The 24,074-nt window shown below is 49.3% G+C and overlaps 3 protein-coding genes across 3 annotated transcripts; 2 read left to right on the forward strand and 1 right to left on the reverse strand.

Annotated features, from left to right (window-relative positions):
• Positions 1 to 14,494: 14,494 nt before the first annotated feature.
• On the forward strand, positions 14,495 to 16,201 carry EI90DRAFT_3006951 (uncharacterized protein). The gene is made up of 5 exons (XM_039056379.1): positions 14,495 to 14,986; positions 15,035 to 15,168; positions 15,223 to 15,447; positions 15,498 to 15,662; positions 15,719 to 16,201. Exons 1-5 carry the CDS (start codon positions 14,593 to 14,595, stop codon positions 16,055 to 16,057), a joined length of 1,257 nt encoding a protein of 418 aa, XP_038907609.1. The 5' UTR covers positions 14,495 to 14,592; the 3' UTR covers positions 16,058 to 16,201.
• A 1,467-nt stretch (positions 16,202 to 17,668) lies between these two features.
• Positions 17,669 to 18,246, forward strand: EI90DRAFT_3101752 (uncharacterized protein). Its single transcript, XM_039062571.1, has 3 exons — positions 17,669 to 17,742; positions 17,830 to 17,882; positions 18,156 to 18,246. Exons 1-3 carry the CDS (start codon positions 17,691 to 17,693, stop codon positions 18,228 to 18,230), a joined length of 180 nt encoding a protein of 59 aa, XP_038907610.1. The 5' UTR covers positions 17,669 to 17,690; the 3' UTR covers positions 18,231 to 18,246.
• A 4,724-nt stretch (positions 18,247 to 22,970) lies between these two features.
• On the reverse strand, positions 22,971 to 23,423 carry EI90DRAFT_3139765 (uncharacterized protein; the record flags this gene model as incomplete). The annotated part of the gene is made up of 2 exons (XM_039064940.1): positions 22,971 to 23,272; positions 23,330 to 23,423. The coding sequence occupies 2 exons, from the start codon at positions 23,421 to 23,423 to the stop codon at positions 22,971 to 22,973; spliced, it is 396 nt and encodes a 131-aa protein (XP_038907611.1).
• Positions 23,424 to 24,074: the final 651 nt, after the last annotated feature.

Genomic DNA, 24,074 nt, shown 5'->3' on the forward strand with positions numbered 1-24,074 from the left:
AAATTCAAAAATTTGCACTTTATCTTTCATCTCATTTCTTGCTCAAAACTCAACCAATTTTGATGATTCTATGTGAATTGGAAAGCACCAAAGTGTGGCAATGTAACCATGCATGTTATGTAGGGTATAAATCAGTTTTAACAAAGTGTTCCAAATGAAGTAAATTGAAAATACCACCCAATAAAGCAAACAAAAAGCTGATGTATTCTTCAGATATCATCCAAGCCTTTGACACCAAATTTCCCATGGTCAAAAAGCCATGGTTATTTGGCTCACTGTCAGGGCCCAGCCCTTGTTCTGTGATGGGCCCAGGGGGATCCTCCTAGTCGCTGGGGTATCTAGTCCCAGTCCGAGATCCTCAAACTCACTGAGGGGGCTAAACCTTCTCAACCTCCTCTACAAATGGGAGCCAGGAACTATACAGTTTTCAGCTCTTTGTTGACTTTCCATAAATGGCACCCCCCCCTGTGGGAATGAGCTGCTCACCCAGAAAGTTCCCACAGTTGTGGCTGTGATGGTTTCTGGGTGAGTAACCCAGAACTTTCCCATGGGTCTGCATGCATGCGGGATTGTGGAATAGTGAGGGGTTGTGCCCTGACACTCACCAAAACATGGTGGGAGACTTTTCTAACACTGAAACATACATTGCTACATTGCCCCACTTTGGCACTTTCCAATGCACATTGAATTATCAAAAAAGTGAATTAATTTTTTTTTTCCAATTATTCCTAATTTCCTGAAATATCTCTCCCTAACTTATCCCAAAATTTCTGATTTTTCCCCTGATTTTTTGGACATTCTCCTTTTTTAGAAAGTCCCCCATTTTCTGAATTTTCCTTAATTTTCCCTGACTTTTTTTCAAGTTTTTAGAAACCCCCCAGTTCCCCCTCATTTTCCTCCCATTTTCCCCTTCATCCCCCCCTCAATTTCCCCCCCATCCCCCCTTCGATTTTCCCCTCATTCCCCCCCCCAATTCCCACCTCAATTTCCCCCCCATTTCTCCCCCATTCCCCCCTCCAAATTTCCCCTCATTCCCCCCCCCCCCATTCCCTCCCAATTTCCCTTCAAATTTCCCCTCATTCACCCCCCATTCCCCCCCCATTCCTTCCCAATTTCCCCCTCATTCCCCCCCATTCCCCCCATCCTCCCCTCCAAATTTCCCCTCATTCCCCCCCATTTCCCCCCTCCATTTCCTCCCCCATTTTCCCCCTCATTCCCCCCTCATTCCCCCCTCATTCCCCCCTCCAAATTTCACCCCATTCCCCCCTCATTCCCCCCTCCAAATTTCACCCCATTCCCCCCTCCATTTTCCCCCCACTTCCCCCCTCAATTTCCTCCCTCATTTCCTCCCTCATTCCCCCCAATTCCCTCCTCATTTCCCCCTCCAAATGTCACCCCATTCCCCCCCTCCATTTTCCCCTCATTTTCCCCCTCATTTCCCCCCTCATCCCCCCTCCAAATTTCCCCATTTCCCCCTCATTTTCCCCCCATTTCCCCCCCAATTCCCCCCCATTCCCCCCCTCAATTTTCCCCTCATTTTCCCCCCCATTTCCCCCCCACTCATTTTCCCGCATTTTCCCTAAGTAATTTCAGATTAACTGCATTTATATCCCTAAATTTGGTCTATATATTGATTGGGCTACATACCCTTGGTGTCTGGTGCCACATTGGTGCTGAAAGTGAAGCTGAGTTTGTTCAGTCCCTTGTATGGTAGGGAGTTGGCTATGGCTAGTCACATGATGCCATAGTCAATGCTTTTAAATTTTAATTTTGATATCGGGTAAATTAAACACTCAGGGAGCTCATATAGATAATAGTCCCCTGTGTGCAAATATAGCTCTATGAGCTCTCAGAGCTTTGACTACTTTTCAGAGCTTTGACTACTTTTTGGAGCTCTCAGAGAAGGGGACCTGCAATTTCAAAGTACTGAAGCTCTGAGAGCTCTGGGAGCTCTGAGAGCTCTATGAGCTCTATGAGCTCTCAGGCCTCCGCATCCAGGTTTGCTGATGTGCACGCTATGTGTAGCGGGAAGTCGTCCAGGGTGTCCGAGCTGGATGGGTCAACAGTACAATGATACAAGGGAAGGTGGTCCGTGTAAATAGAAAGAATAAACAGAAGGGGAGAATGAAATAAAGGAGAAAGAGGAAAGAGGGAAAAGGGAGGAAAGGGAAGAAGGGGAAGAGGGAGGATGGGTAGTGGGGAGCGGGTGAGGTGGGCCCGGGTGTGCCCTGACAACGATGCACACAGCACAAATGAGTGCCATGAACCAACAACGATCCACGTTGCTAACAGGCACCGCATACCCCCAGCCTCCTCAGAGGGGCTTCCAACCATATGCGGTGCAAACTGCACCGATGGCACAACAAGCGCCATTCCAGGGGCAGCATTTGCTGCTGCAGCCCCAGGCATACTCCCCAGGGAACTTCCCTGGCCAGATCAACCCCTGGATTGGCCAATTCAGCCCAGGCCCAACAACACCCCAGCCAAATGCAGGCTGGGAATCAGCCATCACATCAGCGGTAGCTGCTCAGACAGGTCAGCTCCGCAAGGAGCTGAAAGAGATGAAGTCCCTCGTAGGAGGGAGATGAGGGAGCAACAGCAGCTCCTTGTCCAGGCCGTCCAAACAGGCACGGTCTGATAACTCGAGGGCGTCAGAAGATGCCTGTGACCATTGCACCCACTGGAGGTGCAAATACAACAGAGCATGAAGAGATGCCGAGGGCATCTTCAACTCTCTGAAAGACACAGAGAGAGAGGTTGATCTCCAAAAAAGGGAGATCGAATTACTGAAACACGAGCTCAGAGAGGCATGCACACTGGCAGACCTCGCTGCCAAACCCATTATGACGGGGGCCTCCCAGGTCAGGGGGAGGGGATACGGTTCCGGGCCTCATGAGGCATGACCCACATGGGGACTAGCGCACCAAGGGGTGGGGCACTGACTATCCTGCCACCCTGTGGGCAGGTGACCCTGTCTGGGTTGCATAAGGGCCCACCCTCAGAAGGGCAAACCCATGTCGAGGGGAAGAGGGAGAGCGGTAGGCAACCGACACCAGACCCTAAAACAGGGACCACTGCCAGAGGCGGCGGGCTGCTGAGTACCTCAGCACCCTATGGGCAAGCTACCCTGCATGGAAGTGTCCACATGCTATACGAGACCGCTGAACTCAACGAGTTCAGCAAAGTCGAAGCTCCAGTTGACATAACAATCGACCCCAACTTCCCCATGAGGAGAATAGCGGGGTCAGAAGTGGCGCACAATGCCACATACACTTGGTGGACAAGCGTGAGTGGGAAAGAATTCATACACTGGTATGAACAGGCCGAAGCCACCTTCAAAAGTGGCAAGGTATACAGAACCCTTCACGAAAAAGCGAAGGAAACTGAGAAATACTTCTTGGGACTCCCAAGTATTGCAAGACTTGCGGAGGAGTATAATTCCCCAGAGACCAAGGGAAAAATCTCCTGGGAAAGTCTAGGCAAAGCTGCCTATCTAAAGTCCCAGTTCAAACCACTCAGGACTCCTGAGGAACATGCCGCAAGAACTGCGGAGTGGGAAGCAAAAGCTTCCAAATACCGGGAAAGAGACGCAAGTCTCTGCACTGGACAACCAGCCCAACAACCACCCTTCCCCACAGGAAGAACGGTAGACCTACTGTACTCCACACCTGAGCCAAGTAGCTCAGGAACACAACAACCCACTCCCACCCAGGGAGCACCCACTTCATCGAGCCCACAGCCCGACAACGTAGCCCAGGCTATGTCATCGCATCCGATGCAGCAATTGGATGTCCAGATGAACAACCCAGAGGAAAACCCTCCTCCGGGGCAATGACTCCACCCTTGAGGAAAAGGAAAGTGACATGGTAATATGCTATTGAGGCGCCTGTGAAAACACCTTCCCCCAACTCGAGGCCCCGCACACAATACTGTATGCGAGGAACCGCAAGTAACAATTGCAGAAATCTCTACTCCATCAAAAGACCCACATCCACCACCGCTTGTGTGTAAATACCACTTACACACGAACCCCCATGGAACAAGTGAGGAACAAAGACATACAACCTTTGGGTCGAAATTCATTTTCAACAAACTCCACTACTTTTCTCCCTGCAATACCCATGTATTGCCGTTCACTTCAAAGTGACAGCCCACACTCACTTATTCCCTAAACCCTTTCTCTCTCCTTCACCGACATGTACAAAAATCGCCCACTTTAAAGTGGTGACAACAAAACACTCATTGATAATTTCAAACTCAATGCAAATCAATTCTTAAAACGTTATTTTCTTCACCATCAACCTTGTATGCATTGCAAATGCAACGCAAGGGGGGAGAATGTCAGGGCAATAGCCCTGAACCCCGAGCCACATGTAATTAGATACATATAGTCACGTGGGTAAGCGGGAACCTCCGGGTAACTGCTTACTCACTACCATAAAATACACACACTTGTATCACTTACAGCTCTGTGTGCTGATCTACCCTGAGACCTCACAAAGATCCATAGTGCGTGTGGAAGGAAGTCTTCCACTTGTTGCCTGCTGCAATGCGAACCAGGTGATAAGCATGCTGGAGATCAAGTCTGGTATAGACAGTGGCATGGCTGGGTGCATCAAGGAGGTCTGAGATGCAGGGTAATGGGTAGCGATCCATTTTGGTGATCTTATTGAAGTCAATGCAAAGATGGAGGGATCCATCCTTCTTGCAGACAAAGAGGACTGGTGCCATGTGAGTGGAAGTAGAGGGATGAATGAACCTGGAGGCTAGGTGCTCATCTAAGAACGCCTGGAGAGCCTCGAGTTCCAAAGTAGAGAGGGAATACATAGTTCCCAAGGGTGGTGAAGTGCCTTCCTCAAGGTCGATCTTCAGGTCATGCTCACAGTGTGGTGCTAGCATTGAGGCTTTGCTCTTGCTGAACACATCTGCAAACTCATGGTACTCCTTCAGAACAGCTGAAAGGTCAACAGGATTGGTGTGGGAGCAAGCAACCCTCAAGTGGCTGTCCTGAGAAGGGATGGTCAGGCTGAAGGATACCGATCCATCAAGTCAACAAGCCTTCGTGAATGTGGAATGGCTGACAAACTTGATGGATGGTACCGGAGGGATGGCCTCTGCTCTCTGGACCAAGGTCCACGAGCCCAAACAGTTTGACAATAAAAACCCCCACAAACTTTGAGTATTCCTGGTCCAGTGCAAACTAAACTTCCAGGACTGCCCCCTTGCTTTTGCTAGCGACCGCACCAAGGTTATCTTTGCACAGTCCTATGGGGATGGCTCTTGATTGGTTTGAGCTGGACCTACTGTTTGACCAAAATTCTTTACTTCATCCACATTGGATGAATAACTACCAGGAGTTTGTGAATGAACTCCAGACCAATTTTGGCCCCCATGATCCTGTGGGTGATGCTGAAGTCCAACTTATGACCATAGACATGAAGGATGGTCATCATATTAACAAGTACATCATCGAGCTCAATCAACATGCATCACAGCTTCACAGTTACAGAGAAGCCACACTCTACCATTTCTTCTACAATGGATTGCTGGAATGCATCAAAGATGACATTGCTAGGGTAGGGAAACCATCCACCCTTTCGGAACTTTGCACCTTATCACAGACTTTCAACGCATGCTATTGGGAGCGTAAATCTGAAGTAACTCATCATGCGAAACCTTCCACCTCCAATGTCTTCGACAAGACCACTAATGCTTCCCACTCCAACACCGTTGCCTCCTCCTCTTTCAATCCTGCTTCCGGTAGCAAGCCTCCAAAAGACAACAAGAAGTCCGAGGCTAGCTCCACCAAGCCAGACTTCTCATCGAAACTTGGAGACAACAGCAAGCTCATGCCACAAGAGTGTAAGTGTTGTCTTGATGAGAAACTTTGCATGTTCTGCAGACAGTCTGGCCACATGGTCAAGGACTGCCCTAAGTCTTCTTCTTGCACATCTAAGGCCTGCGCAGCCAAGACCAAAGAAGGTTTCACTTCCACAGAGGCAAAAAATTAGTCCACACCCTCATGGACCCCACACAGACTGGGGGTTGCGATTCTTCTCTCCATGCACTCAAAGAAGTACACCTAAATGTGTCTTCCATTTCCAACTTGTCCTCCCTCCACATTCCTGTTTCTTTTTCTCTTTCTAATGGTCTACTTCTCCTTCAATGTTGACCTTTCAGTTAATGTTCTACCTGTTGTAGATAGTGTTGTTAATTCACTTTCTTCTTCCCCTCCACCTCCGACAACCTCCATACCATTTCTTTTCTCTTCTCTTCTCTCACCTCCCCTGTTCCAACATCTCTGTCCAAAAATAGGACAAACAATAAACTTTTCCACACCTATGTGTTAGAAGAGTGTCTACTTGTCTGGAAGTGGAGAAGGGACTCAGTGTCATATCCATCCACGGCCATCGTCTTCCACTACCTCCAATCCTTCTGGACTACCTCCACTCCTTCTTCACTAACCTTGGAGCTCCCATATTCTGCAATCACCTCCACCTCCCTCGATGGTCACCACCCCCTCTTTTCAATATATTACCTACACCTCCCTAAGTATGGAGCCCTGAAGGCTTCCGGACAGCTCTGACGTCTGCTAGTGCACTCCTGCCCCTGCTGGGCAATTTGCTTGCTTGCCCTGCAAGTCTACCTTTGGGCCTATCCCTCCTTTCCGTTTCTGGGTTATTGCCTGCCATTCTGCTAACCCTGTAACCCGACTTGTCGGTAATATTCAGTCGGCTAATGTTTAACCCTGTTAGCTCCGCTCCACTTGGTCCCACCATTCATGGGCCTGCCCTCACTGTAACTATATATATGTCAGGGCACACCCGCCTGACCCAGGCCCACCCGGGTCCACCCAGCCACACCTCACCTGCTGCCCCACTGCCCATCCTTTCCCTCCCTCCTTCCCTCCTCTTTCTTTCTTTCTTCTCTCTCTCTTCTCTTTTCTTTATTTCATTCTTCCCATCATTCCCCTCCTGTTTATTCTTTCTATTTACATGGACCACTTTCCTTTGCATCAATGTACTATTGACCTGCCTGACCCAGACTCCCCAGATGGCTCCCCACTGTGCCCAGCACATGTGCCTGCACTGGATGCCCTTGGGATCCCCTGTGGGGATGCCTGGATGGCTGCAGTTGTCTCCAAGGATGACATGGCATCCGTCATGTGACTCAAGCCGCATGTACATAAATGTACCTGAAGTGGGAACCGAAGAAGTAACCTTCTTCTCACCTTTTCCACTTCAGTCTGAGTGGCCAGGGACAGCTGTCCCATATTGGGCCTGCCAGTATGCATCCCCCCTAGAGCTTCCTCTAGGGTATTTCTCGCATGTATCGCTGCGAGTCTCTTTCTCTCTGAGTTTTTACTCAGGGTACTGCTTAGTAGCAGTTCTTCGTATTCCTCGATTCTGTCAGGGATAATGTCTTCTGCATTTTTGTCCAGGTGGATGTCCGCCGACACATAGTCGTTGAAATGCAGATCCTCCTCCATTGATGAGTCGTAGTATCGTGAGAGTACATCTGCCACTTTGTTTTTGTGGCCTTCCACGTATTTTATTTCGCAATTGAAGCTTGCGAAAAAGGCTTGCCATCTCAGGTGTCTCCCTGAGTTGTGGTTTTTCGCTTTGAAATATTCCAAAGCTTTGTGGTCCGTGATTACTGTGAATTCACGGCCTCCCATGAGGTCGTCTTGCCATCTCATGAGTGCTTCGAGGACACCCAGTGCCTCGAGCTCGTAGGTGAAGTACCTATGTTGTGTGTTGGTGAACTTTTTGGACATGAATGCGGCTGGGCGGCAAGTCTGCCACCTTTCGCCTTGTCCAATTAATGCACCCATGCCCGCTGGGCATGCATCTGTTATGACCCAGACATGGAGTTTGGTCCTCTCTTCTTCTGAGAGGCTTTCTGGTGGGTTCCACTGGATGGGCTTCAGGATCGGAGCCCTGCATGCTAGACGTTTGATTTTGTCAAAGCATTTCTGGTGGAGTGGTGTCCACCTGAATGTCTGCTTGTTTGAGCAGATTGTTTGCAGTGGTCCTGTGTAACCGCTGACGTTTGGCATGAATATCGATAGATATTCTACCATTCCCAGGAATCTTAGGACTCCTGTGTGGTCTACTGGCTCTCGCCAGTTGCGGATTTTTTCCATTTTATCCGCTTGAGCGTGGATGCCCTGTTCGTCCACACGGCTTCCTAGAACGTCTAGGATTGGGGCAAATGGCTGGAATTTTTTCTGGCTTATGTTGAATTTCCCCCCTTTTAGGCGAGTGAATAACCACAATAGTGCTTTATTGTGGTTTTCCACCGAGCTTGTGCTGGTGAATATATCGTCGAACCAGACATGTAGGCATCTGCCTACTTCTCCTCGTAGTTCCCAGGTCAGTGCATGCTGGAAGGTGCAGGGAGCGTTGCAGTCTCCTTGCTGCATCGTGTTCGAGTTGTATGTCCCGTGGGGCGTGGAGAATGTCGTCCTATGGACGTCGTCTGGATCCACGCGTATTTGTTCATATGCATCCGACATATCAATCTTGGATCGGTATGTTGCTCTGGCAACTGATTCTTGGATCAGTTGCATGTCTGGCATTGGTGTGATGTCAAGGATTGTGTTTGAGTTACGGTTCCTCGCGTCTATTACTGTGCGCAAAGATCCATCTGCTTTGCAGATGCACAGTAGCAGGCATGCTCACTCGCTGTTCGTGGGATACCACCATCCTGCTTTTACATAGCGATCTATTTTGGTCGCTAGTGCTTCCTGCAGTGCTGTGGGACATCTCGGGGTGTTTTCCCGAAATTTCTTGTTCGGATCCTTCAACGGGATTCGATGGTTCACCTCCCTCAAGGGAGGCATTTCTAATGGCGCTGGCGCCATTATGGTTTCAAATTTTTCTCTCCACCACTCCCTGAGTATTTCGAACTCGGGGTTGTTCATGGAGACACCTTCCAGGTGTGGTACATCTGGAAGTTCTAGTCCTTCCGGACTAGGATTGGGCCAACCTTCAGGGTATTTTCTTTTGATTACCCTTGTCAGGAACGTGCCAGACACATATCCGGGTGACCCGCAAGGCGCACGAAGTCGTCCGGGCTCGTAAGGTCGGAGGGGCAGGACTTTAGCTTCAGCGACTCAGGTGGAGCGCTGCGCTTCGTTCTTACATTGGTGTCCCAATTTCAGACAGAAGCCTTACGATGAGGATAAGAGTTTAGAGGGGAATCCAAGTTGATATACGAACTAAGGTACATCCGGTGTAACCTACACGCGTTATAAACACAAGTAACTAAATAGGACCGGTGTTGCAGGGATAAACCCTTGCACTACAAAACAGTGCTCTTTCATTCTTTCATGTACATACATTGGCGAGTGTAGTTGGGGTAGTCCCGTGACTGCACAGCCACAACTATACAACACCGTACTACAAGGACCTTTGGTGAGATTGAGAGAGGCAGGCAGGAGATTACTGTCCCCCCTGTGAGCCTGTGTGATGTTGGGATGGATTTCCCTGTTACACCAGCCCGGAAAGAGTGGCGGATCAAGCGCGATATTAATGAATGAAGAAAGGAACAAATAATTAATATCGGCAAACTTGGTCAACAAAAGGAAAGCAAGAAACAGAAGGAGGAACAATAGTCCACAAGCGGACAAAAGAGAAAAGACCATCCGGCTGTCTAGCAAGCCATCCGGCTGGGGGCGGACAACAATGAAGCGGGCAACCTAGGTTGGTAGGTATGCACGTGAGGGAGGAAGTGCGGATGAGGGTGACGGGTGGGCAGATGGGTGGATGGATGATAGCGGGAGGGACGGACCAAGTGGCACTAGGACGCATAGAGGGAAGTGACGGATATGTCAGGTCGTGACAACCCTGAGGTGTGTTTCAATCCCACCTCCCTGTCAGGGGGGCTTCTTTTTTGGTTGTTCTCGGGCTCTTGCTCGAGTTTTCCATCCATGTGATCTCGTCACACGGTCTTCGCTTATTCCAAGGGTGTCTATGTTGCCCTTGTTCACCGTTCTCACTTTGTGGGACCGGAAGTCCAAGCTTACCTGGTTTTTGTTTAACCAGGGGGCACCGAAGATGGCGTCGTATCTGTCGATGTTAATTACATCGAAGTAGTGTTTTTCTACGTGGCCGTTGATCTCAATGTCCACGTTGGTTCCGAACAGGATCTGTGATCTTGTTCCTTTCGTCCCCATTTGAAGGACGACTGGGTTCTCCAATTGGAGAATTGGGATGTGGACCGCGCGGACAAAGTCCAGCAATAAAGCGTCCGTTTCAGCTCCACTATCGAATAGCGCATAGGCTTTTATGCCTGCTATTTTTATGTGAGCCGTTAGCGTTCTCTTCATTGAGAGCGGTCTGTTTGCGGGGTATTTTCCCGCGTCTTTTGAGATGCGGAATTTCGCATCAAACAAGGGGGACTGGGTTTTGATGGACTTTTGGTCCTTCTTCCCTTTGTCCTTGTTTTCCTTGGGTACTTTGGTGTATTTCCCCAAGGTGTCTTTTCTTGGTGCTTCCACCAAGGCTTTGGCAACTTTTTTGTCTGCCGTGTTTTCTAACTGGTGTGCTACAGCCAGTTTGATTTTATAATTTATGTCATCGTGGTCGATGACTGACATTGGGCCCATTCTTATGGTCCCAACGTTGACTTCCTCACCCTCTGAGTCGGGTGAGTATTGAGGTCCTTCGTATGGGTCCTCTACTTCGAAGCTTGATGCTTCGGAGTTACCAGAGTTGTTCTCTGGTTTCTCATCTGATGAGCCTTTCGACTCTTCATCCGTTGAGTTCATGATCTCCATGGCAGCTATGCGCCTTGGTTTTTCATCGCTCGTTATATTGTGTCCTGGGCAATCTTTCGTTTGCCCTATTTTGCCGCATTTGCTGCAAATTGGAACTGACTTTTGGTCAGTTTTCCTCGAGTTTTTCGAGGATGTATCCTCTTTCCCTGGGTTTCAGCTCTTCCGCCTTCTTTCCTGATGGGAGGGCTCTGCCGCGGCTCGTGGTTGCCATGGTAGTTGTTCGGGTATAGTAACCTGATTTGTAGGCTGAAGACATCTTCAGCCCGTCAATTATCTCATCTACACAAGATATTGCTTTTAACATCTCCTCGTTTGAGGAGAAGTCTGCTCTGATTCTATCATGAGCAATCATTTCCCTCTTCCATTCGAGGGGAATGTAGTTTAGGAACCTGGCGTTGAAGGACGCCTGGTCTGGCGGCGTCACCATCTGGGACGCTGCTTTTGACAGTTCTAAGTAGAACTGTTTTAGGCCTTTTTCCGCTTCGTATTTGACGTTGCGGTATTTCTTTGTCGCGTTCAATGTGGTGGAGGCTTTGATGAAGGTTCTCATCAATATGTTGAGAACTTCGAGGAACATGCCCTCGTCTCCTCTGAGGAGAGTTTCGTCTCAGAGTCTAATTCCGAGGTCAAACGCGGGCCCCCCTAATCCATGAATCAAGCAGTCCAGGTGGACTTCGTCAAATTGGGGACCTTTGCATCCTCATGAGGCGAGGAATCCCAGTAGTTCTGTGAACCACTGCCAGAATGATTCCATGTCGTTCTCCCCTGACCATTTCTTGTCAGGGAATGCCGGCCCATTCTTTAGGGCTTCTGGCTTCACTCCTTCTGGGTAGGGAGTGAGTATTCTCACTTCAGCCATTCTTATGGCCTTTTTGTACCATTTCTCCAGGTACTCTTCTTGCTCCCCTGCCTTCGCGGGGTTGCTATCCAATGGAGATCTCTCCTTTGGGGGGGTTTTTGCTGGGGGAGATCTTCCTCGCAGCGTTTCTTTGGTTTCAGGCAAATTCGCCTGAAGTTGTATTTGTATTCTCTCATTGTTTTGAGAGGGTGTGAATGAGTTACCTCTCTGTTCGAGAGGTCCGTCATAAGTGGACGTTTGGCCGAACCTTTGGTATGTGCCAATTCTCCTTCTAATCTCTGAACGATGCCTTCTTTCGGCATCGTCTTCTCCTATCCTTGGGAGAAGGATCTCCTTAGCATCTCTGTCGAGTTGCTGATGATATTCCAGTGTGCTTTCACTGGTGGTTCTTTTCGTGAATTTTTCACGAGTTCTATTTGTCCTGGACCGTGGTCCAGGGGTGTTTATTTGTTTCCTCACTTTTTTGTGAGAAATTTATTTCCTTCAGCAAGTCTGTTTGTTCGCTGATTTTTTCAGTCAATGTGTCGATTGCGTTGGCCTTTCTTTCTAGAGTTATCTCTAGATGAGCTGTACTATTATGGTTCGTTTCCTCAATCTTTTTTTGGATCGAGTTTATCGTGTTTATTATGCGCGATTCCTGGTTTTCCAGGAGGAAGTTTGGTTGGGCGAGCAGAGACTCTCCCCAGTTGACATTTCCGCTTCTGGGGGTTCCAGAATGGGTTCTTGGAGTGAACACTCCATGCTCGCTTTGTTTAGGTGAGGCTGTTGTGGAGGGTGCTTCCCTTTCATAGAGGGGTCTGTTCGCTGGTTTTTCCTTACTTTTACGTAAGGCTTCCTCAGCGAACTCCCTCATTTCAGTTCGCCTCCTCTTCATTATCTTGGAGACCTCCTCCAAGGTTGGTGACCTTGCCTTGTCTGGCATGGTGTGTGGGAGTGTAAACAGCGGAAGTTCTTTTGGAGCTTCCGCGCTCTGGGAGATCCTGCTCTCAGGGCGTATCTTCGCGCCTTCTCGGGCTTTCAGCCTGAGAAGAAGTTGATCATCACTTTCCGTCCTCCATTCAGATGGAACCTGGAACAAGTCCAGTAGTTTTTCGGATAGCTGATGCAGGGGCTCTTCCCTTTGTTTCCCTTTGTCTGCCTTTGGGGCTTGACTTGGGGATGTGAGGGGGGACTCCAGGGGATAGTGGGGCCCTGGAGTTTCCTGCGACTCTATCCGATCAGCTTTTGGGCTGATCGTTCGGCGCTTACGCATTTTTCGCGCAAGTCGATCACCTCGTGAGGAGGTGAGGGATCTTCCCCAGCTTGGGTTAGATCAGTATGTTGTGGAGTTCTGGGGGTATTTTACCCCGCACTTACTCCACGTAAGTTTCTAAAACCTTCAGGGACCAGCCCTGAGGTGGTTGCTAATGCCAGATCATGTTAATCCTCGTCGTCGTCTGACAACGGCTTTTGGTTTGAATCTCCCATGATGGGAGATTGCGGTTTCTTAATAAACCGCTCGTTTCTTTTTAGTGTCACTGCAGATGCGACCTTGCCCTTGCGGGCGTGTTTAGGTGCCATAGGCGCTTCTGAGTCAGATGTTAAGATTGTAGAGTTGTGGGTTGTGTTGTAAAACACACCTCATACACTTAAAAAAGTGTGAGGTCTTTGGGTAGCTCAGCACACAAGGCTGTAAGTGATACAAGTTTGTGTATTTTACGGTGGTGTGTAAGCAGTTACCCGGAGGTTCCCGCTTGCCCACGTGACTATATGTATCTAATTTACATGTGGCTCGGGGTTCGGGGCTATTGCCCTGACAGTGGCATCCTTCAAGTTTGTCTTTGGGCACGGAAGTCCAGCCTGGCGCCCACTATTAAGGCCGGTGTGTGGCAATTATTCAAGTTTGTTTGGGCTCGAAAGTCCAACCCGGCGCCCACTGTTAAGGCCGGTGTGTGGCATTCAAGTTTTGTGTTGGGCCCGCAAGTCCAGTCTGGCGCCCATCTTTAAGGTCGGACTTGGCACCCCTTCGAAGTCCTGGAAGGCAGTAATTGGCACCCCCCCTTCTCTCCTTGCTCTAAGTCCTCAGACAGGCATGCAACACTCTTATTTCCCTTCCCTTCCTTGCCACGTCACGATTTTTTCATTTTCCCACGGTCCAAGCGCGCTCGCAGCAACCCAATCCCACCTTGCACCAAGCACCAGCAGGCCATTGGGGCCACTCCCCGACTGCCTTACCACAGCACACTGTGGATTCAGAGGGTGATCCCTCCTTTCAAATATTGTATTGGTCCCCATGCACACTTTTGGACAAGTTGAACACCCGGGATCGCTGAGAAGGCTCACTTCACCGACTGCCTGGCATGGCATCCACTCAAAATTGGAAGGCATGAAATCCCTGTTGATTAATGGACTAACAACCTTGGCCACGCATCCATTGGATTTTACCGCTTCCACATTTCTTTCACCGCTTCATTCTCATTCAATCTTTTCTTTCCTATCCCTTTCCTGTTAACGTTGTTTCGAATTTCATTTCCACATTATACATTTATGTCAGACTATTACTTTCTTCTTCATTTGAGAGGGTGTGTTGGAGGAACAACCTCGAAGCATGTATTTACTATTTTGTGACAATACTTTCCTAATTAAGAGTCTATAACAGTCCACCATATTCTCGTCCAGCCGCCCTCAACTTGGTTTTCTCTACAGATAACACATAAACTGGTAGCACATCTGACCTATGCATTTTCATCGGCTGTTGGATAGTTGTAATAAAACACCATGAAATGTTTCCCGGGTGTTCGAACGATATACGGGATTTTCCGACAAATGTATGGTTTAAACTCGTGACCAAAATGTTTGGATCCGTAAGCCAGCCGCAATTCATAAATCACCCAATCGCCGGCCTCTGCCGACATTAAGATCCCTCACACCTAACGACATAGCACACCCTTCGCCGCTGTTACTGAACAACATGGAACCCCAACCCCTACCCCGAACGCCAGAACAGTTAAGGCCAGAGCTAAGCGATGAACAATGGAAAGCATATAGCCGGTGCCTTTCCCTAGAGAAGTTGGGTGGATGGGGTATCCACGTTCCTGAGCTTCAAGAAGCTTACTCGGAGGACATCATGGCCCAGTTCACAGCGTGCAAGGTTGCACGTATCCTTGGATATTGTTTGCTTGCGGCACCTAGTAAGCAAGGGTGTGATGCATTGACCCGTGAGATCCTTGGGTGTGCCGGCAAGGCACAAAAGTTAGAGTGTGCAGACAAGGAGGAAGCAGAGATGTTGGAGCCTGTGGGCCAGGTGGAAGCAGAGATGTTGGCTGGGCTCGCCCATTTGTACATTTATGGGCTAACTCGTGTGTGTGAGTTCTTTTTTATTCATTTCCAGCAGCTTTTGACTTGCTCTCTAGTTTTCAATCCCAAAGGCCGTACACCCATACTGTCACCAGGTCAAAGTCCCAGAGGCTCCTTCGAGCAAGCAGAGAAAAGGGCCGCAGATTGGCTGCTATGGCGCCGGGCCCCCTATGATAGCCTGAAGCAGCTCGTGAGTATGTTTTACTGACCTTGTTGTTATCCCCTCATCGGTGCATTCGGCCAGGTCTTGCTTCGTGATGACCATCGCTGTGCCTTCACTGGTCTTTTGGATAAGTCTTTTGTGGGTTGTGCACCAAGGCAACTCGAATTCAGAGGAAAGCAAGTCAACGTGACTGGAATGGATGTGGAGCGGACAAAACCCGACCTCGGTGAAACATATGTGGCTCACATTATCACAAAGTCGCTATCGGAGGACATCGAGGGCCAGTCAGAAGGGGTAAAGGCTAAGGTCCTTGCTTTTCCTCATGGTCTCTGTATCTCCTAATCTGTTTAATTCAGTTCCAGTGGGCAAAGAAGGCAGTGGCATTGATCGAGCGGTTTGGAGGGTTTTCCTTTACAGAGCTTGGGATTCATGGTCTGGACAATCCGTTGAATGTGTTCACAACATCAGATACGCCGCACAAGCAGTTTGACGCCCTCAACCTGTGGTTAGTGCCAGCTCTAGTACGTTTCTTTGCCACCTTTTACCCTTGTTTTTGGATTGACTTGCTGTTATCTAGGATCAAAACCGTGCCGTCATTGCCAATAATACATACGCTCCAGAACACTCTGGGGGCGATGTGGCACTGAAGTCATTCGGGATTCAGAAAATTGTCAAATTCAAAGAGGCTAAGACTGAAGATGGTCAGGTCGTCCCCCCTCCTGACCCACGTCTCCTTGCCCTGCATGCTGCTTGTGCATGGGTTCTTCATTCATCTGGCGCCATAGAGCATGTGCGGGAGTTTCTTCTTCGAGAACCTGAACCGATCTCGCTCATGACAGAGCCAAATGCAGCTCCAGAACTTCACTTCGCGCTAGAGAAGTTGCAGTACTTTCGGCACGTTTCCACGATGGCCTAGTTATGGTTTTCACTTATCTCTCACTCCACTTAACCCTTTACTTTGATGTTGTGTGTGTTTATCTGTTCCATGTCTCTGTGGATGTTGTACCCGCGCAGGAAAATGACTGTATTCCAAAAAAAAAAAGATCATGTGACGTTTGTGGATGATCATACTTGTATCTCGGAATTTGAGGATCCGGATCCAAACCTGAGCCCGAAACGGATGGATGGATTCATTCGGTCCGTGCCGTGGTGGGCAAAGGGAAAAAAACGGGAAGTCGGTTTCTTTGCTTCCGTTGGTGTTTCCCCATATGTCATGTAACCGTGCAATCCCTGCGCTCCTGCCACGTTTTCGTTCATTTGTTCGAATATTCGGCTTTCTCCCCTTCCTTCCCTTCCTTCCACATCGCGGTCACGTTACAGTCACGTTCTCGTTGCAGAACGCACGGCCACGGCAGCTCCACTCACCAGCTCATGCCTCGCCTCGCTGACGGGGTACCTGCGGCAGCCCAGCCCTAGCGGTGCTGCACGAGAGTAAAAAAGACAAGACGAGTGAGTGCGCCGCACTCTTTCTCTTTCTCCATTTCTTTGTTTTCTCTTGCTGACGATCGATCTCTGCCGTTCCTCAGGGCTGTAGCCATCCCCCCCGGACGCGCTGTATCTCCCTCACCCACAACATCCCATCCTCGCCGTTTTGGACGAAGCTGATGGTGTTGGATTCGCTCGTGGGCTTTCGAACGCAGTGCGGTGCCGTTCCGTCCGGTTGGGGGAACATGCAAATCGCGCGCACGGCCCTTTTCTGACGCCTCACCGTCGCCGCCGCCGTCAATCGGCAAAAAGACCCATTTTGCTCGACTCCAACGGATGGTATTCGAGCCAGGCACGTACGGTGAGATGTTCTAGCCGTAGGTCTCCTCGTCGAGAGGCAAAGCCTTGAAGCTGGCGCTCTGACTGCGAACGCGGAGGGTTCTGAGGTTTCCATGGATGGTATGTCGCTAGCCTCCTCTGTTGCCTTGACGTTAACGAAGAATGTATAGTTTCTGCATGTACCTTTTCTCGTCCCGCCACAGCCAAGTTACAGCGAAATATCAAAGCCTGACCTCAAATGAGTCTCGTTCTCGTCCAACCACCATTGTATTGACGACCGCCGCTCCAGACACTACCTTCTCCCCATTCGCATCGTAGGAAATAACTATGTCCAGACACTCAGAGACACTCCCTTCGCTTCACTGCCCCTCTATCCCCAAACCATCGCTTTCCGCCTTACTTCAAGTGGTTCGCATCGCGCCCATGGCACTGGTCAAATCACAAGGTCCCCCCACCACCGACTGTAGCGATTCAGGTTCTCAATCGAGCATTGACCTGACTCGACCAAGTGTGGTCACGCCCTTCCAGTATGGCCTCCTCATCCTCGGGAAATCAGATCAGAGTGAGGGGACAGGGCCATCGACGACCGTCTGTGTCTCGTGGTTCCAGAGTCGAGACTATCATGGAAGAAGTTCCTGGTCTCGCTTCTCTACTCATCCTGGAGTTCTGTGTCTAGTCTGGTGTCGCCAGTGCCTTCAATGCCGGTTGAGATTGTGAACGCCAAAACAGGCGAGCCTGAAGTTGATGTTGTGGAATGGGATAACGATGATGGCAGCACTGAGATTATGCGCCGGTATCGTGCTTTAGGCAAAGAGGCTTTTGATATCGTTCAACAGAGTAAGCACGACTGGGCTGACACCGACTTCTCACGCTTTGCATTGGCTTGTGAGTGCCCTTGCTGTTCAGGCTCATATTCCTCCCCAGCATTTCAACCTCCTCAAGAACCTGCTGCCCTTCGGGCCTTTTATGATTATTCTGTGAGGACTTACACGCACTTGCCATCTGAGTTGTGCCACAGACGACAGCGGCGAAACTCTCGCCCAAGCTCGTATGGCTCACGTACTCCAAAGAAGGCGTTTGCTCCTCGCCTTCCCAAGCAGCACCACAGCCATACTGAGAGCATGGAACATGCATTTACATGCATTTCACCTCCGGCTTTGGCTGTCATCCCACCAACATCCCCATTTGTGATTGATCGTTCCTTCTCTGCCGTTGGTCTTACCCCCTTACACCCGAATTTGCCATCGCAGACTATAGACCCTCTCGAGATGCATCAACTAACTAAAGCAGTGGAGGCAGATACATGCAAGCCTAGGCCGCGTTAACGCGTGGCCTCCAAAACCCATTGGAGTGCCCTTGGGTGGAGCAAACAACGTGGTACTGAGCCAGTCAGACACGTTCAGGCAGCTTCCCCTTTGAAGAAGTCCGCGACTGCTAGATTAAACGAGAATATTGGAGATGTCAGAGGTGAAGCCATGGGACTTGTCATGAGGTCAGCTGCAATGACACGTTGATATTCGTCACTAATACGGTGTCTTGTGTAGCCCAACTGGTTCTCTTTGCCTCTCTCGCCCTTGTCCCAAGAGCAGACCTCAATCCATGCTTTCCTGGGCTTGATACGTGGCTCAGGCATGTTGGGTTTTGTCTACAGGATGATGCCCCTACTGTTTATAAAGTGTGTGCTTTATTTACAACATGTCATTGTCAATGGTCGTTCATTACTGGTATCCACAGGAGGTTTGTGTGTAGATGATGCGTGGCATTGCACGAAGAAGACCCTTTCACCGCATTGTACTTGTACTATGTGTTGTGCCCCCTGCTCCATCATCAGGCCATTCCATAGTCTTCATGTAGATAGTAATGTAACTGTGTGTGGTGTGTGCGTGATTCATTCTAGGATGCCCACCCTATCACCAGCCTGTCAATGTCAACCCTCTTTGGGCAATTGACGCATCGTGAAACCCGTCAGACTCCGGACTGCCCCAATGGTATGAAAGAAACTAACGGACACAATCCCTGGGTGTTGTGTCCCTTGCCGATGGCCTTGTGCTTTGATGTGACACGTGAAACTCGGTGCCGAGGCTGGCCCATTCATCCATCCCAGTACTTGTGCCCACTATGCCCAAAGTTAAGAAGGGATGTCATCTGCCGAAGCATGCAACTTCGAATGTGCGGAAGAAGTTGGCTCCGCACTCTGAACTGGGGTCAGGCCCCACTTCTGCACTGGAATTGATAGATATGCACCTCCAGTCCACTTCCACGCAACGGAACTATAGCTCAGCGATAACTAATGCTAAGAAGTGGTTGGAAGAGAACTGCCTCAAGTACAGTAACCCCCCCTTGGAGGGTGAGGATCCAAATCCGGAGGCATCTCTTTTCCAACACAAGGATGCTCCGTTTGCTTTCGACAAACCTGTGGAAATTACTGCCAAACTACTGGCTGCATACATCACATTCCGCGCTACTGATCAGAACAAGTCTGTCTCAACTGTAGACATACTTCACTCTGCATTCAAGTGGCACTTCAGGAAACTGTGAGTAGTGACATAAAATTTACAAAGTGAAAAGTGATCATTTCTGATTCCCCTCTAGAGGATTTGAGGGCACTTGGCATCCACACCCTGATCCTGAAAAGTGCCAGGGAAACCCATGTGAATCCAGTCTGATCATTGATCTTGTCAAATCTGTGAAGAATTTGTGCACATCTGAGGGAACTATCCGGAATCATGCAAGGGCAATCCAGATTAGCGACATTAAGGCTATTCAGGCTGTCACTGCTGCTCAATGTCCTCCAGATCTGATTAGCAAGGCTCTTTCTTGACCCTAGTATTCCCAGCGAGTCCTTCACCCTTAAACAACGTGACAACATCTGCTCCCACCTCATGTTGTGTACACTAACATCTTTGGGCTGGACTCTATGGACTCGGTACCTACATCTCTGCTGTACCGACCCTTGATTCATACTTCATCTTTTGACATAGGAATGAGGAACTCACTTCAATTCTTATTCAGCATCTTGATTGGGGACATGAGGAAGTCAGTCACAGCCTTCCACATCTGTGGGTCACCCTGGTGAACTGCAAGGGCTGGCAAAAACAGAGCCATAGTGATGAGTCTGGTTGCCAAGGTAAATTAAATCCAGTGGCCATCAGTCTATTGCTGGCCTGAGTCCGAGTTTATAGGGACACGGTACAATATCTATCCCCTCTATGGCATGGACACATTTTCCCAGCATGATGGACCCAATGTGACTCCAGAGCTTGATGCATATTGCCATGTGAGGCACTGGACTCAGTTTCTTTCTCTGCGATATTGTAGTGGAAAACCCTTGAAGCCTCACTATCCCCTCTTTCCCTCCTGCTCTCACCGTTCTCATGACATTCACTGGAATTCAACACTCTCAACCACCACCGTTAATGATCTCCTTGCCTATTATGGAAGGCAAGTGCAACTGGAGACTGACAGACTGACATCGCACTGCTTCAGGCGTGGTGGTCTTCAGTACTGGTTTGCTCTTGCACCGGTTTTCAGAAGGTGGCCACTTCATCAGTGCCAGTGGTGGGGTGGATGGGCACCTGGAGAAAATGTGAGTCTACACTGTATATCTCATCCACATTCCCAAGGCTCTCACAATGTTCCAGCCATCTACACTCCTCAAATATGCTATGGATATGCTGATCACCACAGAAACAAATTATGGTGACTCACTTGCCCTGGTTCACATTGACAACTTAGAGTCTCAAAATGGAGCGATGTCACAACTCAAAGCAATGACTGCAGAAGAAGCTCGCTCTCAGTTTGGCCATCTGGCTGAATACATGGCCCATTTTGAGGAACACATGGGCCGGTATGAGGAACACATGCACCACTTCAGGCATGGGCTCCGAAGCATTGATGAAAGATTTGCTTCATTCCAAGTCTCACTGGATCAACTCAGGCACATGATAGGCTATCTTATTCCTCCTCACCCCGTTACCTTCCACCACCACATTACTGGTATGTCTGCACAGTAATGGATTGTACGTCCCTAATGGTTCAGCTAGGAGGACCCACTCAGTTAATATGGCCACAGCCAACCTTACCCAGTGCTCCTCCCCCCCTTCCTCCCCCCAGCCCTGTCCCTTCCTCTCCACTTGCCCAGTCTCTATCCCACCCTCCTTCAGGCTCCAGTCAGCCCCAAGAGCACCATGATGATGATGGCCAACCCGCTCCGGGCACTGAGCACACCACCATTCCCCCAGTCCACATGCTTGAGGATGCCATCAAACAATGGCTGCATGGGGATGAGAATGAGCTCCGAGTGCCACTGAAGCACTGGAAGCGGGAATGGTACACTGGCAAGCACTCAAGCACACATGGAGTGACATATGGCAAGCACCATTGTGTTGGCCAGAAATTTGATGAGTCTGTAGTCTCTTCCTTCTCCTCTCTTTTTGGTGACTAAACACTAACACTTCCCCACTGTGCAGAATGGGTGAAGCAGAGTTCCTTAAACACTATGGACTGAAGATGAGTGACAATTTTGGTACTGTGCTTGAAAAGATTGGAGTGGAAGGGAAAAGAGACAGCACCATCAAGAGTTGTAAGGGTAGAAAACCACACCACTGAATGTACATAAGTGTCATTTCACAATGATTATCTTATCTTCCCAGTCAGATCACACATACCGTTTGTGGAAAATCAGCGAAGAGATCTGAGTATGGCTAGAAAACCTCATGGCCCATACATCCTCCAAAACCCATCCATTGGAGATGGGACTGATGGTGTTGTCAGGGGACAAACCCGGGTCCCCATGACCCCTCTCTCTATAACCCAGAGCCTGACCTGTAACAGCCCATCCCAGGGCACAATGCTACTGTGGGTAAGAAAGTGATATAAACAAAGGGGCAAGTAGATACACTTGCCTACTGTGGGTAAGAAAGTGAGAAGAAGGTTAACTTCTCACTTTCCCACAGTGGCCCCAATATGGCGAAAACTTCCGGGGATACCCGGAAGTCACATGAGGTGGGATCCGGGGTCAGATCATGCGGCACATGGAGCGTGCAGCACAGGAAGTGCATGGGAAGTGGAGTGGGTCCAGATGCGGGTCCGGGTCCAGGCTAAGTCAGGGTATGTGCCCTGACAGGTGTCCAAAAGTGCTCGAGTAGGGGGACCCAGGGGATATTTTTGCCAATTTTTGTCATTGTTTTCTACCAGAGCCAACAAAGACATTCGCAAAAAATCAGCAAGAAAATTCAGGCATGGCCAGTGAATCTCACGGCCCCATACCTCTCTCAAAACCCATCCATTGGGGATGTGACCAATGGAATCTGAAAGCCCTCAAGTAGGGGATTCCAATGGATATTTTTGTCGGTTTTTATTGTCGGTTTTCCTCTGTGGTGGACAAAGACATTCACAAAAAATCAGCAAGAAAATCCAGGCATGGCTAGGAAATCTCACAGTGCATACTTGGCTCAAAAACCATCCATTGGGGATGGGACCGATGGCATCTGAAAGCGATTGGACAGGGCAGCCCAGCAGATAATCTCACTGATTTTTGTCATCACTCTCCACTGGACTGGGGATCGACAAGGATGCTGGAGAAGCTGTCCATGGACCAGTCACTCTGATGTTTTGCTTAGATTGTGTGACATTGGAGGAATACTTGCCAGTGAGTTGCTGTGGGAATGGGCTGACAATGGAATGGTAATGTGTCAGGGCACGCCTTCGGGTTGCTAGCGTAAGTAGTGCATTGCCACATGACCCATATCTCCATCAGCTTCTACTTCTTTTCTTCTTCATCTCCGATCTGATCTGATCTGCAGCTGTCGGTTATGATGCCACATTATATGACTGCATGCTGGGATGGGCATGTCCCCCAGCTTTGATATCAATTAGGTTTCTGGGGCATCCTTCATTGCGAGCATGCACATCCCTGACATAATGCCCTGCAGTTGATCAATGCGAGAGGAACCTCTGATGGTGGCCTCGTTCCAAGACACCACACAGTCATATGGGCATAGTGAAGTGATGCTTGGCTCTTGTTTAATTAGTGATTCGCATGCACCCTTGCTCATGGATATAGCTCAGACAAACTTCCTAAATGACCCTTTGAACAGATTTTTGGGAGTTTCCTGCGACTTGCTAGAACCAAAAGACATGTCAACATCAAACATGTGGTCTGGTTTGGCTGAAGACGGAACATCAGGGTAGCAAATCTGACAAGCACGTTGAAGCGTGAAAGCAAGCACAGGGTCCAGTGTAAAGTTTTTTGAGTGAGGGGACCAACACTTTGCAGGGCTTGCCTCAGGAGTTGCACTCAAGTCAAGCCAGTTGATCAGATCGTATAGCTCCTCAGCAGCAGCTGTCAACATATTGAGGGGTAGAGCTTGAGTTTTGATTAGTTCAGATAGCATGGTCCCATGAAAGTGATTTGGAGACTCACTCTGACCAGTCCCGTCTGGAATGTCACTAGCAACAATGCTGGTGGGCCATGGTTGGGCTGCATCTGAAAGGGGCCTCAGATGTGTCATATCCATCCACAGCCATCGACTTCCACTACCTCTGATCCCTCTGGACTACCTCTGCTCCTTCTTCACTAACCTTGGAGCTCCCATATTCTGCAATCACCTCAGTATCCCTCGATGGTCACCACCCCTCTTTTCAATTTATTACCTATGCCTCCCTAAGTATGGAGCCCTGAAGGCTTCCAGACAGCTCTGACATCCGCTAGCGCACTCCTGCCTCCACTGGGCAATACACTCGCTTTCCCTGCAAGCTCACCTTTGGGCCTATCCCTCCTTTCCATTTCTGGGTTATTGCCTACCATTCCGCTAACCCCATAACCCAACTTGTTGGTAATATTCAATTGGCTAATGTTTGACTCCATTAGCTCCGCTCCACTCAGCCCCACCATTTACAGGCCCACCCTCGTTGTAACTATATATACTCAACTTGTACATAGGTTACACCTCAGTAATAAAATCGACTAGAGTTTACCCCCTTTTAGTTCTGGTTACGTTAGTGTTACAGGAATGGGTTCCGGGGAACCCAACCTGAGCTGTTCTGCTCATGGACAGAGGTGGCTGCATAGCCATTGAAGGGAGAGCAGGAGGAGATCGGAGGCCAGGTGTACTAACGGTAACTTGGCACTCCGAGGAGCGTACCGGCAGCAGGTATAATGGGGGCTC

This window comes from Cantharellus anzutake, assembly GCF_015039405.1.
Source record: "Cantharellus anzutake strain C23 chromosome Unknown EI90scaffold_282, whole genome shotgun sequence".
In the NCBI taxonomy this organism is placed as follows: domain Eukaryota; kingdom Fungi; phylum Basidiomycota; class Agaricomycetes; order Cantharellales; family Hydnaceae; genus Cantharellus; species Cantharellus anzutake.